This window comes from Giraffa tippelskirchi, chromosome 7, assembly GCF_054371585.1.
Source record: "Giraffa tippelskirchi isolate mGirTip1 chromosome 7, T2T-mGirTip1v1.2.pri, whole genome shotgun sequence".
Lineage (NCBI taxonomy): Eukaryota > Metazoa > Chordata > Mammalia > Artiodactyla > Giraffidae > Giraffa > Giraffa tippelskirchi.
The window spans coordinates 16164532-16180438 of record NC_137281.1 but is presented as its reverse complement, the minus strand read 5'-3'; the positions used below and the strand labels follow the sequence as shown (position 1 = coordinate 16180438).

The window sequence follows — 15907 nt, the reverse complement described above, 5'->3', positions numbered from 1 at the left end:
CCACTCGACCTGCCGATACACCTCCACACACAGGGAATTCCCTGGCAGTCCAGTGGCTAGGACTCCACACTAACTGCCAAGGGCACTGGGATCCCGCAAGAAAGGCCAAAAAAACAAAACATACACACTTTGCTGCCCTCACCCCTTTCATTTCTTAAGCACTTACCACTAATATTCCTTACATATTACCCCTTGATAATCATCTCCCCACCACTAAAACATAATTTCCACAAGGGCAAGGAATATGTATATTCCTTCTTCATTTTATTGCCCTGTTAGTGGGGGCCACAATTTGTCTCTTCTGAAAAGATTTGACAGGTGACCTGCAGGATGATACTATGGGGAACAGTTCCACCATGACAGCCTTGCACAGTATAGTATTGTTAACTTGTAAGCACAGTGTTGGACAGCAGACCTTTAGAATTTATTCATCTTGTATAAAACTGAAACTTTATATCTGTTGATTAGTAATTCCTCCATTTTCCTCACCCACCCCTCAGCCCCTGGCAACCACCATTCTACTCTCTGCTTTAATGAGTATGACTATTTTCCTCTTTTTTAAAAAAATATTTTTATTTATTTGGCGGTGCCAGGTCTTAGTTATAGCATGTGGGATCTACTTTCCTGACCAGGGATCAAACCCAGGCCCCCTGCATTGGGAGCATGGAGTCTTAGCTGTTAGACCACCAGGGAAGTCCCTTCATTACCTGTGATAAGTGGAATTATGCACTATTTGTTGTTCTGTGACTGGTTTATTTCATGTAGCACCAGGTCCTCTAGGTTCATCCATGTTGTGTATTGCGGGATTTCCTGCATTTCTAAGGCTGAAGGATATTCCATTGTATATATAGATCATGCTTCCTCTGTCAGGAATGTTTTCTGCCTTTTACCTGCCAGCCCCAGTCTCCTCCTCCAATGTCCCTTCCTCCAGGAAGCCTTCCTCTACATCCTCAGCTGGGTTAGACACTTCCTTTGGGTTCACACATTCCCTTTTGTTTTCCCCGTGGCGGCCCTGACCTCTTGGCCTGAGCTTCCTCCCTTGGTCACTCCAGCATCCCCTTGACCATGCTGAGCTGTCACTTTCTGCTGAGTGTCTGTCCGCATAACTCCCCCCACCCCCCACCCCATCGCCAGCCCCTTCTTCCATGAGCTTATGAGAGCAGGGACAGAGCCATCTTTATCACTGCTATGTTCCGAGCCTTGCCTCCCACAGAATTGGGAGAAAATTCAGTATATGCATCAGATCCTTAATGCTTAGTTCAGGCCTGATCTGATCACATATTTGGTGCTCAATAAATCTGAGGGAAAAAAAAAGTTCTTTCCTGGTGGTCCAGTGGCTAAGACTCCAAGCTCCCAATGCAGGGGGCCTGGGTTCAATCCCTGGTCAAAGAACTAGATCCCACATGCTGCAATGAAGAGTTTGCATGCTGCAACTAAAGATCCCACATGCTGCAACTAAGACCTTGCACAGCCAAATAAATAAATATATGTATTTTTAAAAAGGTGGCCTTTTGACCACCCTGCCCTCATGCTTTCCTCCTTGCTTCACCACTTCACAGCACGTCCTAGTCTTCCCTGACTCCTCCCTCTCCCCCTGCTTCCCTTCCTCTCTCCCCATCAAGCCACCTTTCACACTGGCCCCATCCAGCTCTGAAGCTTCCCTTTCTTGGGCGTAATGCCCACCTTTCACACCCCTACCCATGAATTTCAGCTGACCCAAAGGAGCACCTGGGATTTCAGCCTCTCTTTATCACCTTGGCACCCAAACTTCAGGTTTCAGAACATTGCTAAGTCTGTGTACCTCTGTTCTGCCATTTTCTATACCCTCTTTGATAAGTTCATTTGGAAAGGAAATTTTAACCTATGACATATTCTTGCAAAAAAAAAATGGATGAAGTAGAGCCACATAGGTGATGTATAAATCTCAAAAGTGTAATGCTGAGGTGCAAAAAAAATCAATTGCCTGTAGCACAAGACACAATTTCTGTAAAGTTTGCCCCCAAATCTAAAACTGTTCTATGCACAGACATAGAGAACAAATGCATGGACCCCAAAGTGGGAGAAGGGGGTTGGGATGAATTGGCAGATTGGGATTGATTTATATACACTACTTGGAGAAGGAAATGGCAACCCACTCCAGTACTCTTGTCTGGAAAATTCCATGGATGAAGGAGCCTGGTAGGCTATATAGTCCATGGGGTTGCAAAGAGTCGGACACCACTGAGCAACTTCCCTCACTCATATACACTACTGTGTATAAAATAACTAATGAGAAACTACTGTATTGCTCAGAGAACTCTATTAAGAGATCTGTGGTAACCTAACTGGGAAGGAAATCCGAAAAAGAGGGGATATATGTATACATATAGCTGACTCACTTTGCTCTACAGCAGAAACTAACACATTGTAAAGTAACTATACTCCAATAAAAATAAATAAAGCTATTCTATACATTGTTGATGAATACATGCATATATATTAAAAATATGAAAGCATGCATAGGAGTAGAAACCCCAAACACTAACAAACATTTGAAAAGATGTTCAAAATCTTCAGTCATAAAATGGAGTGAGAATGGAAATAACGGCATGTATCACTTTATACGGAATTACTCTTGTCAAAAACTAGAAAGCTGAGTAATGGCAAGTGTGGGTGGTGAGAGAAGGATACAAGAACTCTCATGAACTGTTGGTTGGAGTGTTAAAGGAGACAGCCTTGTGGAAAGCAAACTGCCACATACATACCCAGGACCCAGCAATTCTGCTCCCTAAGAAAGAGACACAAGGTCTGTTTACAGAGCCACACATGAGGGAGCTCATTGCAGTATTATTTACGGTGGGAATGGTGGAGGTGGGGAAGTTGGAAGTAGCCTGACTGTCCTCTCTGGGCAGGAGACAGTAAACTGTGAGGGATGCACCAGAGGTGTTCCAAGCAACCATCAGAAGCCATGGACTCAATGAACCCAGAGTAACAATGATGGCCCTTAATAAAACTAGTGGTCAGCAAGAAAAATAAGACTAGAATAAGCTATTAACACAATCATGGGGAGGGAAATTAGAATAGACATGCGCTGGACGCAATGGTACTCATTTTACAAGAACTCACTCAACAACAACAGAAAATACTGTATGAACATATTAGAATGTTTGTCAGTAGCAGGTGGGGCACCAAAAGAGACTGGGATATGGAGACTGAGGGAATACATAAAAATTTTTTGAATTTTTGTTATTGGTTAGTTACACGTGTGATCCATTCATGTAGCCTGTTCTTGTTTCAGCTTGAAGTGGTGGTGGTGGTTTAGTCAGTAAGTCATGTCCAACTTTTTGTGAACCCATGGGCTGTAGCCCACGAGGCTCCTCTGTCCATGGGATTCTCCAGGCAAGAATACTGGAGTGGGTTGACATTTCCTCCTCCAGGGGATCTTCCTGACTCAGGGATGGAACCCCCATCTCCTGCAGTGCAGACAGATTCTTTACCATCTGAGCCACTGGTGAAGGCCAGAATACATTAAATTTAAATCAAGAGGTGTCTTGTGGGGGATAATGAACTATAAACTGAGGGTGTGGGATTAACGCAATCCATGACACCCGCTATCTAAAAAGGAAGACAAGGGAAGGGATGTGGAGGAGGAGGACTCCCAAATTTAGTAGCGAAGTTGTCTCTGAGCAGGAGGTGACTTCAAATGCCATCTGCGATGTGTGCCCCTTAAAAAAACCATCTGCAGTGAATACAGTAAAATAGACTTGACAAAGCTGGGGGGTGAGGATGTTGGTGTCAGTTATATGATCTCTATGTTTTCTTGCATACTGAAATATTTTATAATAAATTTGAGAAAACTTTCCTTTCACCACTGACCAGGGAAAGCAAAACACATCAGAAAGACTGGTTAGAAGTGGCTCATTTTCATATAACTTTTATGTCATTTCATGCCATTTCATTTTCTGTTCATGGAGCACCTAAAATTATCTTGTGTGCCTTCTTTGGAAAACACCACTTTTAACACATCAAATATGTTTCTTTTGAAAGGATCTACCCTCTTTTATTTATTTTTGTCTGTGTTGAGTCTTCATTGCTGTGAGTGGGTTTTCTCTAGTTGTGGCGAGCAGGGGCTACTCTTCACTGCGGTGCAGAGGTGTCTCATTGTGGTGGCTTCTCTTGCTGCAGAGCACAGGATCTAGGCACACAGGCTTCAGTAGTTGTGTCTCATGGGCTCTAGAGCACAAGCTCTAATAGGCTCTAGAGCACTAGCTTAGTTGCCTCAAGGCATGTGGAATCTTCCCAGAATAGGGATCGAACCTGTGTCCCCTGTATTGGCAGGCAGATTCTTTTTTTTTTTTGGCAGGCAGATTCTTAAGCACTGGACCACCAGGGAAGTCTGGATCTACCTTCTTTTGAAGGCATTGGAATAAAAAAAAACCAGAAAAGTGCACTTATCGTCAAGGTACTGCTTGATGAATTTTCAGTCTGAACACACTTGCGTAACTGGTGTCCAGATTCAGAAAGAGAAGTCCCTTTCCTGTCCCCTCCAGTCACATCCCAAGGGTAACCACTCCCTGACTTTTATCACTCTATTGCTTTTGCCTGTTCTAGAACTTCCTATCTAGAATCATACAGTGGCAGTCTTTCAAGTGTGGCTTTTTTCATTTACAATAATGCTTTTGAGATTTATCCCTGTGGTGGCATGTATCCATAATTCATTCCCTCTTGAGGAGCCTGGCAGGCTTCAGTCCATGGGGTCGCTAAGAGTCGGACACAACTGAGTGACTTCACTTTCACTTTTCACTTTCATGCATTGGAGAAGGAAATGGCAACCCACTCCAGTGTTCTTGCCTGGAGAATCCCAGGGACGGCGGAGCGTGGTGGGCTGCCGTCTATGGGGTCGCACAGAGTTGGACACGACTGAAGCGACTTAGCAGCAGCAGCAGCAGCAGCAGCTGTTGAATAGTATCTGTTGTATGCATGTACCATCATGGACTTATCCAGCCTCCTGTTAAGGGGCATTTGGGTGGTTTCCAATGTGGAATACATTCACAGCATTCAGTAGATGAAAGTGGGGGAATTCCCAGGGACAAATGGCTGGATCGTGTGTAAGTGTATGTCCTCTTAAGAAGATCTTGGCATTGTGGCTTTTATCATCAGCATTCTGAACATCTGAGTAATTAGCACTTCAAATTTTCTTGCTTTGAAGACTAGCTTATATCATAATAAGAAAGAACAGTGAAAATTCAAGCTTGACATCAAGATACACTGGGTTCTTGTTTCAGAAGAAAACAGATCCCTTTTATGACATGTGACATATTAATGCCCCCACTGACAACAACTTTTTGCTTTTATTAGACTTTTTACATAACATCCAATTATTTATAGTTATGAACTATTTGAAAATAAAAATATTTCACATTATCAGCATGGCCCTATTATTTTGCAAGTTATTTTAGCTAAAACTTATAAAATGTATTTGACAGGTTGTATACATTATTATTCTAATGTTCTCCTTAGTCCTTAATATAGATGTAAGTCAACAGAGAAAAACCATTTTAAATGTGAAGTGGATTGACTAAAAATCACATTATCCATTTTAGCTGGAAAACATCTCTGGTGTCTTATTACCAAGCTAGTATCTTTTTTTTTTTTTTTTTTGGCCGCAGAGCTTGTGGGATCTTAGTTCCATGTGCGCGCGTGCTAAGTCGCTTCAGTCCTTTCCGACTTTGCGACCCCATGGTAGGCCGCCAGGTTCCTCTGTCCATGGCATGCATTTTCCAGGCAAGAATACTGGACTAGGTTGCCATGACCGCCTGCGGGGGATCTTCCTGACGCAGGAATCGAACCAGCGTTTCTTACATCTCCTGCATTGGCAGGCGGATTCTTTACCACTAGCGACACCCGGAGATCCAAGCTGAACCCCCTTGCATTGGAAGCCATGGATTCTTAAACACCAGACCACCAGGGCAGTCCCACCAAGCCAGTATCTTGACAATGGGATTTTAAGTCGCGTTTGTTTGCCCATTTCTCACACTGGGGGAGCCAAAACCCAGAGAGAAAATCCAGCAAACGCGCCGGCTCTCGGGCTTGAGAAATTCTGGAGGACCGAGTCCAGGCCACCATTTTCGCCTGCGGAATGGGCCTGTGTGCCACTGGGGGGCGCCATCGGAGGGACCGCGGGCCTCTCCGGAACGCGTCTGGGGAGGCGCCTTCGCCCGCTGCACACCTGGCGGAAAGACTTCCTTCGCAGACATCCTAGCCCTCAGTTCCAACCGCCCCCCAGGAAAGCGATATGATGGTACCCATTCTGCAGACGGGCAAACGCACACACCAGGTCACGCGGCACAGAGTAGGCGGAACTGGGATCAGAACCTAGGTCTTTGATTCCGCAGACTGAAGACATTTCCAACCATGGCTCCTCCCCGCTGTGACCTTGCTTTGTCAGCGCGTGTGTGGTGATGGGGCGCGGGGAGGCGGGGAGGCGGGGGGGGGGGTGGCTGCCACGAAGTCCATTCAGTATGCCTTCCCTTTTTCTTGCACACTCCTCTCCCCGCTTGCTCGTTGAACACTCATCTCAAACTCCCGTCACACACGCACACACACCTTCCAAACTCTCCCTCGGCCACAGAGGGGAGCATCCCTCCCACTTGCCTCATCTCCTCCCTCCTCCCGGCCTCGTCCAGCGGCCCTGGCGGGCCGGGGTCCCTGCCCTGGAGAGGTGGAGCCACCAGCCGCGGAGGCAGTTCTGGGATTCCAGACTCGCGTGTGGGTTTCATTTGAATCTCTCCCCGTCCCAGGGAGGCCCTAGTTCTGCGGAGAGAAGTCGGGTGGTATACTGGCCCTCCCCGCCCTACCCCCCACTCCACCACCACAACAGACCGAGAACCAGAGTCCACCGCCTGTCACCCTGTCCATGTGGCCAGCATAATCTGGAATTTCAAGTCTATAAATCACTGCCAGGGGGCGGGGTGGGGCAGTGGGTTCATAAAGCTGTTCTCCCTTACTGGCCTGCCCGCTTGACCTCTTGTCCCCTCCTCCAGACACCCTCCCCCCTTCCAGGAAACTGGCCTAAGGAGGGGCCTGGGTGTATATAGGGAGCCCCTGTGGGAGGGGCTGGCCAGAGAGGCTACAGGCAGAGAAGGTGAGGAGGGGGCCCTGGGGGTCTGGATGGGTAGAGGGAGCTGAGGAGGCCAGCCCTGAGCTCTGATCAGTGACTGCCCCATCTCAGCCTTGGTTTCTTTTTTTGGGGGTGGGGGAGCATGCTCCGCTGCTTGCAGAATCTTAGATCCCCAACCAGGGATTGAACCCACATCCCCTGTAGTGGGGCGCAGAGTCCTAACCACTGGACTGCCAAGGAAGTCCCTCCTCTTTTGTAAAATGGCCCACTGCCAGGGTTGTGGGCACACTGGATACCAGCCTGGGCCCAGCAGAGAGCTGGGAGCAGACCCCTGCAGCTGGGGTGTGGAATGGGGGCAGTGGTCCTGTCCAGCAAGGGCTGCCGCCCTCCTCTCCCAGCCTCTACCCAGCCTCATCCCTGCTCATGTGTCCCAGGTAGGACTATGGCTTCTGCAGCAGCAGCAACGACAGAGAAGGGGTCTCCAGTTGTGGTGGGTCTGCTGGTCGTGGGCAACATCATCATTCTGGTAAGACATCCACTGGGAGCCCAATGGGTAGGTGAGGAGGAGGAAGTCGTCCTGAGCCTGGGCGCAGGGCGGCTGAGAGCCCAGGACCCACTTAATGGCCCGTGTCGCCTGGCTTCTCAAATCAGAACGGTCTCGATTTGGATCCTAGCTCTGCCTCTCTCCATCTGTGTGACCTTGAGCAAACAACTTGACTTCTCTGTGCCTGTTTCCCCATCTATAGATTATGTCTTCACTGTGGGCACTGTTGAGTGGATTAATCCTCAGATTAATGGTCCTCAGATCAGAAAAAGCGCTTGACAAGTGCCAGCTGTCATCATTAACAGGATTATGGACATAAAGTGCCTGCTGGGTGCACAGGAGGCCCATAGCAATGCCTTTTAGTTATCTGATACCTGCACATGCAGCCAGACAGCCTGGGTTCAAACCTCAGCTTTATCACCTTCTACTGTGGGACCTGGGGCCAGTGATGTAACCTCTCTGGGCCTCAGTGTTCTCATCTGTAAGATGGACATAAAATAGGAATGCTGAGAGGATCAGATGAGTTACTGGATTTGTGCTTAGGCCAGAGCCTGGCACACATGTTGCTATCTGTACGGGCCGTCACAACAGTAGCGCAGGACAGCTGGTAACAATGATGATTATCACATGGGAAGCAGTTTTGGGGACCAGTGCACCCAATAAATACTCTGTGAACCTTGGTCTGATTGTTGGCAAAGGTACCACCGAGCAGTCTTCCTCTCGCCTGGTTCCCCATCCCAAGAGGTCACCAGATTTTTATTTTCTCCAATATTTCTTGAATCAGATACAAGCAGATAGGAAACTATGTACCTGTTTTCTCCCCTTTCTTTCTCACTCAGCATCCTGCCCTGTGCCTCCCCCATCTTCTTGCTCCCGCTGTGTGTAGGCCCCTCCACACCAGGCCTCAGCCAGCCTCCCCGCCCCTTCCCACAACTGCAGAGCCCTCCGTTGTGTGGCACCCTGGCTCCTTTATTCCCTACAGTGCTGCAGGGAATAACCTGGTGGGTGTGTGCTTTTCCTGCATGGGCAAGTATATCTGGAGGATCGATTCCTGTGAGTGGAATGGCTGGACCGAAGGGTCGATGCCTTTGTCATTTGTTCTGGCCACAGCCAGGCTCCTCTCCTCAGGGAACAGCAACTCTCTCCAGGAGACCCAGCATCTCCTTGGGGCCAGTCATGAGCTCCAGGCTTTGCATGTAGTGTCTCCTCATATCCTTGAAGTCTTTAGCAGCTCGGGTGGAGGTGGAGCTCAGGGATCTGGCTGGGTCCTCCCTCCTCTCTCGGTCCCCTGCCCAGCTTCATCCCTGCTCGTGGAAGGGGACGGCTTTGACACTCTTACTACTTTATCAAGAGGGCCGTAGAGGTTCAGAGTGGGAAAGGTACTTGCTTACAGAGACTCATGCAGGTGAGACAACTGCCCCTGCCCAGCCCCTGCTGACCGGTTGCTCTGTCCAGCTGTCAGGCCTGGCCCTGTTTGCTGAAACGGTATGGGTGACTGCCGATCAGTACCACGTGTACCCGCTGATGGGCGTCTCGGGCAAGGATGACGTCTTCGCCGGTGCCTGGATCGCCATCTTCTGCGGCTTCTCCTTCTTCGTGGTGGCCAGCTTTGGTGTGGGCGCAGCGCTCTGCCGCCGCCGCTCCATGATCCTCATGGTGAGGTCCCGGGAGGAAGGGATGGGCATAGCTGGCCATAGAGGTCATCCTCACAGAGCCATAATACTAACTGCACAGAAGCCACTAGGGGGCCTTCCCCCTGGCATTGCACTAGGGCCTCCTGGCAATCACATCATCTCATCTGTCCATAAGCAAGTAACCTAGGCTCAGCTGTTACTCTCGTCTTACCAAGAAAACTAGGGCCCAGGGGAAGCAAGGGAGAAGGCGCCGCACAGGGAGATGGCTCTTGAGTAGCAGGACTGGGATTTGAACCTCAGCTGGTTGGTCTCCAGGGTCTGCGCTTGTGAGCTCTGCTGATAACAACGACAATAAGAAACAGCACGGCTACCATTTAATGAGTGCTCCATTAATTAATCTGCTCCATAGATTAGTTCATTTGTGCCTCACCACCCATCATGAGGTACCACAATCATCTCCATCTTCATCCTCATGAGCCCATTTGACAGAGTTGATACTGAGGCTCAGAGAAGTGAATCCACTTCTCTAGGGTGGCACAGCAAGCGAGTGGCAGAGCCAGGATTTAAACCTGAGCCCATCAGTGCTTGAGCCTAGGCTCTTAGTCTCTGCCCACAGCAATAACCCACACTCCCCCAAGTACCTCACATGTGCCTGACATGAGGCTGAGCAGTTTAGAAAATGAACGCCTTCAAGCCAACCAGCAGCCCTCTCAAGTGAGTGCTTCTCTACCCATTTACCAGATGAAGAAATGGAGGTTCAAAGAGGCCCACAGACCAGATGATAGGGAAAGCAGGAATTCCAATCCCGGCCCCACTGACCCAGAGCCAACACTGGGCTTCCTCCCCATTTGAGGGCTTTTTGGATTCCCAGGAGCAACTACTTCTCTAATCCACAAATGTGTATTGAGCAAGAACCATGTGCCAAGCCCTGTGCTAGGGACTGGGTTATTTAGTGAGCAAACCATTAAAGCCCTGGCTATGGGGCAGGGCACTGTGATGGGGGAGACAGTGACCAGGGAAGGAAGAGCTGGAGCTGCGGAAGGAAGAGTGGAGAACTTGCAGGTAAAGTGAAACAGAGGCGAGGTTGAGGGGGTGGGGCGCGGTGAAGGGGGCTGTGGACCATGTGTGTGTTGGCTGGAGCCAATCGTGGGGAGGTAGGGAGAAGACAACGGCACCCCACTCCAGTACTCTTGCCTGGAAAATCCCATGGACGGAGGAGCCTGGTGGGCTGCAGTCCGTGGGGTCGCTAAGAGTCGGACACGACTGAGCGACTTCACTTTCACTTTTCACTTTCATGCATTGGAGAAGGAAATGGCAACCCACTCCAGTGTTCTTGCCTGGAGAATCCCAGGGACGGAGGAGCCTGGTGGGCTGCCGTCTATGGGGTCGCACAGAGTCGGACACGACTGAAGCGACTTAGCAGCAGCAGCAGCAGCAGTGAGAGGAACTGAGGGCGGACAGGGGAAGAGAACACTGGGGGATGGACATGGTGATGAGGGGAGAAAGGGGAGGTGGGCCTGTCAGGTGGCCCTGCAGGCCTTGGTAAGGACTTTGGCTGCACTGTGTGTAAGATGGAGCCATGGAAAACACTCTTGTCCGTGCCTTTCCTTTTTTTCTTCTTTCCTGCACTTAGTTCTCCAACACAACAATTTTCCAGTCCTAAAAGTCCACCCAACTAGTAAAAGAAAAAAAGTCGGTGTCTGTCTCCCCTGTGAGTTTGTCATTAATTGAGACACAGAATTTTTCTTTAATTATTATGAGAAATTTCAAACAGACTAGAGTGAAGGGCACCATGACCCTTGTGGACCTATCACCTGGTTTCAACAATATCACCCACATGTCATCCCCCCACCCCACCCTCTGCCTGCCCGCATTTTTCTTTCCTGGGGTATTCTGAAGCGCATTCCAGACACCAAGTCACTTCCCTGTAAATAGTTGAGTGCACATTTCTCTGAGCGATAAGGACACAGTTTTAAAACAGCCAGGTGTGCTGGGCCATAGCATCTCGTCTGGCAGTGAAGATGGCATGTCCACACCCTACCCTCTGTTGCTTTAAGGGTAAGGGGAGGGGACAGCTGAGGGTCAGAGAAATAATTTTCATTAAACACCAAAGGGTTTGTTTTTTTTTTGGGGGGGGGTGTTTTTTGCACAACCACTATACCGTGGGCACACCCTGTAAATTTACCCCACTCCCTTCCTATCTATCTTCCAATACCCAGTCTGTGTTCAGATGTCCCTGGTTGTCTCAGGAATGTCTTTATTTTTTTCTTTTCTATAGTAGACATTCATTTGACTGCATCCAAGCTAATAGTTAACTTCAGGGAATACCTTACATATTTTTAAATTTCATTTCCTCCTAACCTCTTATTATAAAAAAATTTCAAATATACGGAAAGGGTGAAAGGTTTGCACCTATGAATCCACCATGTAGATATTTCCATTCACATTGTGAATGCTTAGTCACTCAGTCATGTCAGACTCTGGGACCCCTATGGACTGTAGCCCCCGAAGCTCCTCTGTCCATGGGGATTCTCCAGGTGAGAATACTGGAGTGGGATGCCCTTCTCCAGGGGATCTTCCCAACCCAGGGATCGAACCCAGGTCTCCCGCATTGCAGGCATTTTCTTTACCGTCTGAGCCACCAGGGAAGACCTCCATTCACATTGTCCGATACTTTTTTAAACAATTGCATTTCTGGGAATTCCCTGGCAGTCCAGTGGTAGGAAGTGGTGCTTTCACTGCCGGCCCCTGGTTCGATCCCTGCTCAGGGAACTAACATCCTGCAAGCTGCAGGGCTCAGCCAAAAAAAACCCCACAAAAAACAAAACATTGCATTTCTATCCATGGAGTCATCCCTTGAGGGGGGTGACCTCACAGGCTTTGCTCTGATGGCACTGGCCCTCCGTCCCTCCCTCCGTCTCTCCGCAGTACCTGGTACTCATGCTCATCATCTACATCTTTGAGTGCGCCTCCTGCATCACGTCCTACACCCACCGAGACTACGTGAGTCCGGCAGAGGCCAGGGGAGGGACTTGACTTCCGGTGGGGGGAGTTTGGTGAGGGTCTCCGGCGGAAGTGGTGGTCGAGCTCTCTCCCCACCCAGCCAGGCTGGACCCTGTTCTTCCCGGCCCTCTGCAGATGGTGTCCAACCCATCCCTAATCACCAAGCAGATGCTGACCTTCTACAGTGCAAACTCGGACCAGGGCCGGGAACTGACCCGCCTCTGGGATCGCATCATGATTGAGGTGGGTGAGGGTCCGCAGTGTTGGGGGGTTGGGGGCAGGAATCTGAGGCTCTAACCACAGAGGTAGTTAGGGCTCCCATGATGCCCACTGGTGGCTGATATCTACTCACGTGGTTCTTACGAGGGAGGAACTCTGGTCGTTGCCATTTACCAGATGAAAAACCACCCAAGAGAGAACAACACTTGCCCATATGGTTGGTAAGGGACAGAGTTGGGGCTCAAACCTGGCAGCCTAGATCCAGAGCCCCTGCTCTGAACCATCACACGCACTGTCTTAATAATAATAATAGTCATAATAATAACAGCAAACACAACCAGCACTACCTTTTGTTTAGCACCGTTGAAAGCACTTTGAAGCTTCTTTAATCCTCACAGCCAGCCCATAAGGGAGATCAGCTCTTAGCCATGAGGAAAGGGAGGCAGGAGGTTGAGGGCTTACAGGAGGTCACATGGCTAGTCGGTCACAGAACCAGAAGGACTCAAACCCGGGCTGCCAGGTTCTAAAAAACACATGTTAATTAAACTTAGTGTGATACAGGAGCACAAAGGGAGAATGTTGAGAACCCCGCGGAAACTGAGGTCCCCGTTTGCTTCAAGCTAGCCCGGACGGGAGCCCATGTTTGAAGGGGCCTATGTTTCCATCATTTGGGAGCCACAAATTAAACACCCACAAAGGCCAGGAGAAGCCAGAAATCGGCCTTTTGGTGTCATTTAACTCATTTTGTTGAGAGCTAATTAAAAAAAAAAATTTTTTTTTCAAATGAAATTTTTTTCCAAAAAATTTAAAAAATAAACCATGAGTGTGGGTTTGATCCATATCCCCCATCAGCCTCGGGGTGCTGGGACAAGTATTGCCTGTTCCTTGCTCACACACAGACACTGGAGTGCAGGCCCACCTCGGCCTTCCTCGCTGTGTGACTGCAGGGGAGCGTCTGTCCTCTCTGAGTTGGAGCCCGCCTGACCCCAGCCTCTCCCTCCAGCAAGAGTGCTGTGGCACGTCAGGCCCCATGGACTGGGTGAACTTCACATCAGCTTTCCGGGCCACCACCCCAGAGGTGGTGTTCCCCTGGCCCCCGCTGTGCTGTCGATGGACTGGCAACTTCATCCCAGTCAATGAAGAAGGCTGCCGCCTGGGCCACCTGGACTACCTGTTCACCAAGGTGTGTCTCCTCCTGCTGTGTCTGTCGGTCTGTCTGGCCCTCTCTGGTTCTTCTGTCTCTTTCTCCCTCCCACTATCTGTCTGTCATCTCCTCCCCAACCCCCATGTGACTTTCTCTTTCTCTCCCCTCCCTCTGACTTTCTCAACCCTCTATCTGTCCCGCCACAAGTCAGTGGGATGCATACCGCAAGTTTGGTCTGATCCAGACCTGGTGGCACCTGAAACTTTTCTCAGGTTGTCTGGGGATCAGAGCAACAAGAACAATACCAGCAGCACACCACCAATAACCTCTAACATTTCTTGGGCCTATACTTTGTACCAGGCATCCTTCTAGGTGCTTTACATTTTCCCTTTTTACTTATTTAATTCTCATGGCAGCCTAATGAGGTAAGGTTGTAATGTTCTCATTTTACAGATGATGAACTTCGCTAGTAAGGGATGGAGCTGGGATGTGATTTCATGCAGTGAGGCCCCAACCAGGTGCTTTAACTCCTGCAAGGGGAGTGCAGAGGCAGAGAGAGAAGCCAGAGGAGAGGAACCAGTCCCAGTGGGCTAGGGGGGCCCTTCAGCGGCGTGTCTCAGATCAAGTGTCATGGAGAGAGGAGCCTGATGCAAACCATCACCCCTCTAGAGTCAGATAGCTGCTCCTTGAGCCTTGGCTCTGTGCAGAGCACTTACATGCCTCATCTCACAGAATCATCACAGCTGCTTTTTTGGAGGGTAGTGCTGTCAATATTGCTATTTCCCAGATGGGAAATGGAGAAGGCAATGGCACCCCACTCCAGTGTTCTTGCCTGGAGAATCCCAGGGACGGAGGAGCCTGGTGGGCTACCGTCTATGGGGTCGCATAGAGTTAGACACGACTGAAGCAACTTAGCAGCAGCAGCAGCAGATGGGAAAACTGAGGCTCAGAGGGTCAGAATCATAGCTAGGCCCCATAGCCAACAAACGACAGCTGGCCCTCACCTCTGTCCTGCTGACTCCAGGGCACACACCCTGAACCTTTATTCTTGGCCACTTCCAAGTCAGATCAAGCAGAGGTCTACATGAAGTCAGTGGTGTGGGGCTCTGGCCCTTCTCAGCCTCACCTCTAAATGAGAAGCTATTAGAACTGGTCTGATCCTAAAGGTCTATTTCAAACCTTTGGAACTTGGGGGCAGCATGGAAAGCCGGCCCCAGACAGAATCGCCCTCAGACTGCACCATCGAGGCAGCACCTGCTGGTGCAGTCTGGGTTATCGTCACAGTCCTGACTCCCCGAAATCACCCTGGGAGGGAGACACTGCCGTGATCCCCAGGGTGAGAAACCCCCACCCTCGGTAATCCCACAGGTAAGAAAAACAACGCTCGAAGCAGGAAGTGACTCTCCCAAGGGTGCCCAGTGACTTGCTTTCAGCAGCCAGCCTCCCTGGGCATTATCTCAGATTCCCACTTTCCCCTTGCCCAGGGCTGCTTTGAACACATTGGCCACGCCATCGACAGCTACACATGGGGCATCTCGTGGTTTGGGTTTGCCATCCTGATGTGGACGGTGAGAAGCAGAGCCTATGAGCTGGGTGGGACGGGGATGTGAGGCTGGAGTGCCCCTCACCTGACGCTTCCTCTTCAGCTCCCCGTGATGCTGATAGCCATGTATTTCTACACCACGTTGTGAGGAACGAGAAGTGAAGGCTGCGTGCACACCCGCTTCCTCCTCCTCCTGCTCTGGCATCCTCTGGCTGAGACGGTGAACTCACCTCTCCCTGGCCCACCTCCCTGGCCCGGCCCTCCCTCCACTCCAAAGATGTTATACCAGGTTTCTGAGCCCTGCTGAGAGTTGGGGTGCCCTAAAACCCCTGGACAACCTCCTACTAAGGACTAAGTTTCCAGCAAATTCTCTAAGGGGTGTGTATGTAGCATGTGTGTACAGACCCTTAGTCCTTAACCTCCTTTCACTAGACTGATTCTTGGCCCATCTTTCAGGGTCAACTTAAAGTCCTGTCCTCGGGGGGCCCTTTCCTGATCCCACCACCCCTTTCACAGATGCCTTTCTTATAGTTCCCGGAGCTCCTCCTCCATGGTGGATGCCATCATCATCACTGAATAGTTTGTGATTGTCTGTTTAAATTCTGGTAGAACTGGGACTGCCATGAGGAGAGGGACAAGTTCTGTTATGGTCACTTTAATATCCCCCGCATCGCCTGGCATGGGGCTGAGCATGGATATTCAATAAATACTACTTGAATGA

The 15907-nt window shown here is 49.8% G+C and overlaps 1 protein-coding gene across 8 annotated transcripts; it reads left to right on the top strand.

Annotated features, from left to right (window-relative positions):
* Nucleotides 1–5694: 5694 nt before the first annotated feature.
* On the top strand, nucleotides 5695–15907 carry UPK1A (uroplakin 1A). 8 transcript variants are annotated; one of them, XM_081517059.1, is made up of 10 exons: nucleotides 6203–6280; nucleotides 7023–7123; nucleotides 7534–7625; nucleotides 9099–9299; nucleotides 10265–10339; nucleotides 12206–12280; nucleotides 12416–12523; nucleotides 13503–13684; nucleotides 15128–15211; nucleotides 15290–15907. In XM_081517059.1, the coding sequence occupies exons 3-9, from the start codon at nucleotides 7542–7544 to the stop codon at nucleotides 15201–15203; spliced, it is 801 nt and encodes a 266-aa protein (XP_081373185.1). In that variant the 5' UTR covers nucleotides 6203–6280; nucleotides 7023–7123; nucleotides 7534–7541; the 3' UTR covers nucleotides 15204–15211; nucleotides 15290–15907. The 8 variants fall into 8 exon arrangements, with proteins under 8 accessions (XP_081373183.1, XP_081373186.1, XP_081373182.1 ...); XM_081517060.1 differs by lacking the exon at nucleotides 10265–10339 and having other exon boundaries at nucleotides 6153–6280; nucleotides 13503–13682; XM_081517056.1 differs by lacking the exon at nucleotides 7023–7123 and having other exon boundaries at nucleotides 6167–6280; nucleotides 13503–13682.

Bases quoted from the DNA above. Each gene is read 5' to 3' on its own strand.
- UPK1A (XM_081517055.1), top strand. From the start codon at position 6,394: ATGGCTCCTCCCCGCTGTGACCTTGCTTTGTCAGCGC. The intron at 7,626-9,098 runs GTAAGACATCCA...TGCTCTGTCCAG, and splicing joins TGGGCAACATCATCATTCTG to CTGTCAGGCCTGGCCCTGTT. The intron at 10,340-12,205 runs GTAAAGTGAAAC...GTCTCTCCGCAG, and splicing joins GAAGAGTGGAGAACTTGCAG to TACCTGGTACTCATGCTCAT.